Source organism: Sodiomyces alcalophilus (assembly GCF_042370955.1).
Source record: "Sodiomyces alcalophilus JCM 7366 unplaced genomic scaffold ACRALscaffold_5, whole genome shotgun sequence".
Taxonomy (NCBI): Eukaryota; Fungi; Ascomycota; class Sordariomycetes; order Glomerellales; family Plectosphaerellaceae; genus Sodiomyces; species Sodiomyces alcalophilus.
Window position 1 is genome coordinate 3,119,990 of NW_027263536.1, and position 6,827 is coordinate 3,126,816.

Below are 6,827 nucleotides of genomic sequence, written 5' to 3' on the forward strand. Positions count from 1 at the left end.
TTAGATAGTTTATCCCTAGGGTTAACGTATAGTCCGTCGGATCCTTAAAGATATATATTACGGTTATAGATACTTAGGACTAAACCCAGATATATTCGATTAAGTTCAAGGTGCTAGATATAGACCCCGTTAAGTCCTAAGTTATCATCGGTATACCCTAGTTAGTGGAATATAACCCCGTTACCTCCTTCCGTTCCGCTAAATAGATATATCGACTTTAGTAAAAGGACCTTTAAGGAGTCCCGGGTTAAAAAGAGTTAAAGAAGCCGAGGGAGTATATATAGCCTATTATCGCTTTATAAAATCCGGTACCCCTCGTATCGGCTACGTTATTGGTATAAAGTGGAACGCTATTAAGGGAAAAGAGGATATATTACCTAATAGTCCTTTAATCACTATTATTTAATCGGACCCGTTACTACCTATACCCCCTATACCCCCTAACCCGACCTAACTAAATAAAGGGATCCTAGAATATATTAATCCCGGGCTATATTAAAAGTTATTATATAAGGATAAGTTAGAGAATATTATCCCCGAGTATTATTAAGAGTTTTTAGACGTTTTTAACATTATAAAGGCCGGCCGTCTACCCGCCTACTAGTAATACGATTATATAATCAAAATAAAGGAAGGTAAGTCACCCTTATTTAGCCTTACCCACCCCCTAGCCGAGTAAGAGCTAGCCGTCCTAGAAGACTATATTAAGGAGGCTATAGCTAAAGGGTGGATTCGCCTATTAATAAGCTTTACGGGCACCCCGATCCTATTTATACTAAAGAAGGGTGGATAGCTATGCCTATATATAGACTATTAAGGTCTTAATAAGGTTACCTATAAGGACCGTACCCTATTCCCCCTAATATACAAAATCCTTAATTCTCTCGCGTCCTTTATAGTTTATACTAAATTTAACCTTAAGGACGCGTACTATCGCTTAAAGATTTAAGAAAGGGATAAATAGAAGACGGCTTTTAGAACTAAGTACGGATATTTTAAGTACTTAGTAATACCCTTTAGTTTATATAATACCCCCGCTAGCTTCTAGTATTATATTAATAAAGCTTTAAAGGGCCTTATCGATACTATCTATATTATATACTTAGACGATATCCTAATCTATAGCAAAGACCTTAGTACCCACCGCGTACACGTTAATAAGATCCTTACACGCCTAAGGGAATAGTCCCTATTTATAAACCCTTAGAAGTACGTGTTTAAGATATAAGAGGTCGAGTTCTTAGGCTTTATATATAGCGCTATAAGTGTCTTTATAGACCCTAAGAGGGTTAAGGCTATTAAGGATTAGGAGGAACCTAACTCTATTAAAAGGATTTAGGTCTTTCTGGGTTTTACCGGTTTTTATTAATATTTTATCGAAGGCTACTCTAAGGTCACCGCCCCCTTTACGGACCTATTAAGGTAAGGGGGTAGACTAGGTATATTCTAGTTAGGGGATATAGAGAGGGCCGCTTTTAAGAAGTTACGATTATTATTCTAGTCGGTACCCGTGCTATGGTACTTTAACCCAGCCCTACCTATTTATATAGAACCTAATATATCTAACTTTATATTAGGCGCTATAATCAGCTAGTATAAGGACCGAACCTAGCGACCCGTGGCGTTCTTATCTAGGAAGGTAAGGGGACCCGACCTAGACTATCCGATACTAGACACCGAGTTAATAGCGATTATTAAAGCGTTCCGGTAATAGCGCTACTATTTAGCGTATAGTTAGACCCTATAAAGGTACTAACTAACCACTTAAACCACCGGTATTTACTAAATAAGCCTTAAATTAAACTTTAATACCCCTATTAGCTAAAGGAGCTATTAAGCTTTGATTTTAAGATTCGTTACCGTCTAGGCGTTTAGAACCCCGCGGATAGGGTTTTATAGAAGCCGTAGCTCGCTATAGATTAGGCGGATCTTAAAGCAGAGCGGTAGAAGCCCGTTAAGGGATTTACTTAGAAGTTTGTTATTAGCCTTATAAAAGCCCGAGGTATACCTAAGGCCTCGGGTCTGCCTAGTCTAAAGGACGAGATTATCTTTACCTAAAACGACGATCTCCTTTATATCTCTTTAGTATCGAGGGATAAGTTAGCGGACCTATAGTCCTATAATAGTTAAGGTACGGTTTACTTTAAGGGCCGTCTCTTTATACCGAACTAGTTAGGTATACGCGATAATGTCCTCAGAGCATTAAAGAAAAATTACAAATTACAAATTATATTATAATTTGTAATGTAATTTGTAATATAATTTATTTTTAAAAAGTTACATTATATTACATTACATTATATATAATTCGTAATGTAATCTTGTAATGTTAGGGAAAATATTATAGTTTTTCTAAGTATATATTAAGGCGGTATTTTAGAATATGTACTATATATAATATTATATATACTATTCTAGGATTATATTAATAATTATAGACCATAGATAAGACGATAAATACTAAACCCTTTATATATAGAGTAAGAAAAGATAGTTATAATACTTAATATATTAAGATATATAGTATAAAACGTAATTATATACTATATTATAAGCTAAATAAAGATATAATAGTAATATATCCATTATATGGTTCTATATTTAGAGGGGTATATTCTTAATACTATTCACTATTTAAGTTACGTCTTCGTTTAGTATTAAGATATTAGTACCTATATACCGATACTTATAAGTAGGTAGTTAGCTATAGTATAGGTTTAGCTATAGTAACTTTATAGTATCTATAAAGGATAACTAATATAATAAAGGATAATTAACTCGTATATAGTATATATATTAGAAATAATTTACTCTGACAGTTATACCCTATATAGCTTTATTAAAAGCTACTTTCGTTATAGGCTCTGTTTCGAGACTAAATAATACCCTTATACGAAGCTAGGTCTAAGATAAGATCCAGACTCTATAATTATAGTATAATAGAGAGTCTATTTTAATAACTAGTTATATTTAGTATAGATATAAATATATAAGATAATAAATATACTCAGTCTTATTATATATATATATATATATATATATATATATATTATAGTAAGGTTTTAGAATTTTAAGCATTATAATTCTAAATATCAAAGCACTTACTAGACTAGTATAGTCTAATACAGAAAGAATAGTATATATATTATAATCAAGTCGTCTTTCTAAATACTAGCTATATTATACAGGAATAAAAGACCCAGCTTAAGACCTTAAAGTTCTGGTTATTATTGACTCGCTAGCTATAATTGTTATTATTATTTAAAAGCAAATAGTGTAAGTATTTAGAAGTCTATTATCTCTACCTTATAGGCCCTATATAATAGCCTTATATAGCTAGCCAGATTTTAAAACTTATTTATAGTTATAAAATATAGTTAATTATACTAGACTAGTTAGCTACTCTACCTAGGCAGTATTACTGATACTATATACCAGATACTATTAGCTTTACGTATATATAAGTTCTTATATATATCTTATTTAATATATTATATATAAGTGTCACGATAGAAAAGCTCCTATACTTAGTTAAGCAGACGATATTATAGAAAGGTTCGGTGCTTTAGAATCGCCGAGTAGCTATTATATATTCTTCGACTAAGCGCTGACTTTAAACTAAGCCTTTAAGTTAGAATATTAAACTATATCCGTTAATATAAATAATAAGATAGTCTCGGGTAGGTAGTCCGTATATAGCTATCGGTCCGATTATAAACCGGCAGCTCTACTATCGCCTTATTATAATCAGAGACTTATTTACCTAATAATAATAGTAAATACTTAATTGCTCCTTGCAGTAATAACATGAAATAACTATATATAATAATATTAATAAAGAATTAATATAAATATGTATTTATAATAACAACTATGTATATATAATGATATATACATATATATATATATCTATCTATAAGAATAGATATAAAGATTAGTATAAGCCCCAGGGGTATTACCTTACCTAGACATAGTAGGTACTCTACTTAGGGTGGTACTATATAATAATAGAGAGTTAAAAATAGAATAAAAGTAGAATATATCCCTTTATATATATCTGGCTTAGTAAGCTAAGAGAGTGTAAAACTTCATATATTTATATATATATTTAAAATACGTTTTATTTCTATATTTAATTATAATTTAATATATATAGGGTTACTCTAAATCTATAATTACAGTACTTATTCTTATTTTAAGGTCTTAATACCTTTAGATTATAATGGCTTTATTTCGAGAATAGATAATGTAATTCTATAAGTAGACTTTAATATTTATATATTAACGGCTATATTAAAGGCAAGCTGCTTTATATTACCCCTAGACCGAAGTCGAGGACTATTATACTAGATATACTCTTTCATTTATAGGTAAGGTAAATAGTCTCTAAGGGTTTACGTAATAAAGTAGCTATTTATATAATCTAGACTAGTTATAGGCTATTAACTAGATATATATACTTTATAAGTATCTTATCTTATGTAATAGAATGAATATTAAGGCAGGATATTCCGACTATACCACTTAGATATTCCGACTATAGTTCGGGTGGGTCCACTTTTCCGGCCAATTAAATTTATATCCTAGACCACACACAAAGTTACGATCGCTAATTTAACCCATTAAGCCATTAAGATTATCGTTAATTAACTTTAATTAATAACGCGATTACGCTTTTACTACCTATTTTCCTTGCCTTAGAATAATAATAATAACAACAATAATAATAACAACAACAACAACAACAACAATAACAACAACAACAACAACAACAACAACAACAACAATAACAACAACAACAACAACAACAACAACAACAACAACAACAACAACAACAACAACAACAACAACAACAACAACAACAACAATAACAATAATAATAACAACAATAATAACAAGGCGATATCCGTGGGCGATATCCGTGGGCGATATCCGTGGGCGTGGGCATAGGCGTGGAAGAGGTCGTGGAAAAGGTTATACGAAGTAGAGCTATTTCTTCTATAACCTGCTTTAATCGAACAGATCCGTTAATTATAGTAACAGCAATAATAATAATAATAATAATAATAATAATAATAATAATAATAATAATAATAATAATAATAATAATAATAATAATAATAATAATAATAATAATAATAATAATAATAATAATAATAATAATAATAATAATAATAATAATAATAATAATAATAATAATAATAATAATAATAATAATAATAATAATAATAATAATAATAATAATAATAATAATAATAATAATAATAATAATAATAATAATAATAATAATAATAATAATAATAATAATAATAATAATAATAACAGGAGCAGCAGTAGCAGGAGAGATAGGGAACTAGATTCCGTAAAAAGGCCCTAATTAGTGGTAAATAGATACGAAATAGAATCGCTAGTCTCGATCGAGTAGTCAATCATTTCAGTTACTGCCTTTAATTAATCTAAGCGATTAAATCAATTCAAACAATCAAATTAATTCAAACAATCAAATTAATCCAAGGCGTCAGAAGGCGTTATAGTAGTTTACGACTATAGCTATAACTGGCATTCCGAAACAGGGAAAGAGTAGGCCTATATCAGAACTATAATCGGAATATCCAAATAGTATAGTCGGAATATCCTGCCTCTTAATATTATGTATATATAAGCCTTTATAACCTGTCTAACTTAGTAAACTATTAATAAGTATAATCCCCTATAGTATATATTATAACCTGGTATTATCTAACTATTCCTATTAGTATAGCTGATGTTAACGGAGTAGGTATAATATCATAGGTACTATTATATCCATACATTAACTATTTATAGTAGCTAGTAAATTAATAAATAGTTTAAGGAGGATCTTAATATATATTCTATATAATATATACTATTTATAGGCTATATATATATATCTATTAAATACTAAATATATATATATAATACCATAATCTATTTGGAATCTAGAATATATACTAATTTAAGTACTATATATCGTTCAATATATTAAAAAGGTATACTATAAAAAATATAATTTTTCCCCTAATATTACAAAATTACATTACAAATTACATTACATATAATGTAATTTATTTTGGAAAACTTACATTATATGTAATGTAATGTAATTTGTAATGTAATTTTTGTTATGCTCTAAAGGTCCTTTAGATATTTTATAACGCACCTACTACGGGCTACCCTAGGTTCAGTCGGACTATTAAGAGCAATTTCTAAGTCCTACCACTAAGAATACCTTTTATAAGATATTAAGAAGTTCGTGCCTATGTATAGTATCTATTAGAGGACTAAGCCGTGTTAGTATAAGCCCTTTAGGTACCTGGCACCTCTGCCTGTACCCGAATAGCCGTTCTAAGACATCTTAATAGACTTCGTAATAGGTCTTCCCCCTATAACCTTATAGGGGAAAGAAAAGGGACTCGATCCTAGTTATAGTATATCGATACACGAAGTATACGATATATAATCCTTATAGCGGCTTATTAATAGCTAAGGGTCTCGTTAATATCCTATAGGTACACGTTTTTAGTATCTACGGCCTACTTAATAGTATGGTTTCGGACTAAGAGTCCGTACTTACTAATAAGTTCTAGACCACCCTATATAGTCTCCTAAGCGTCGAATAGCGGTTATTAACTACGTTCCACTTATAGACGGATAGCTATATAGAATAACAGAACCAGAACTTAGAGTATTTCCTACGGGTATTCGGTGCCCTATAATAGGACGACTAGGTTAATTAGCTACCCCTAGCCTAGTTTACCTATAATATCGTATAGTACTTAGCTATCCGGTAAACCCCTTCCGCTACG

At 30.2% G+C, this 6,827-nt stretch overlaps 1 protein-coding gene across 1 annotated transcript; it reads left to right on the plus strand.

The window, feature by feature from the left end:
* Positions 1-4,701: 4,701 nt before the first annotated feature.
* Positions 4,702-5,377, plus strand: ACRALDRAFT_211924 (uncharacterized protein; the record flags this gene model as incomplete). Its single annotated transcript, XM_071023806.1, has 3 exons — positions 4,702-4,908; positions 4,951-4,961; positions 5,038-5,377. Coding segments are annotated over 3 exons (558 nt in total), but the record flags the coding sequence as incomplete, so codon positions are not given.
* Positions 5,378-6,827: the final 1,450 nt, after the last annotated feature.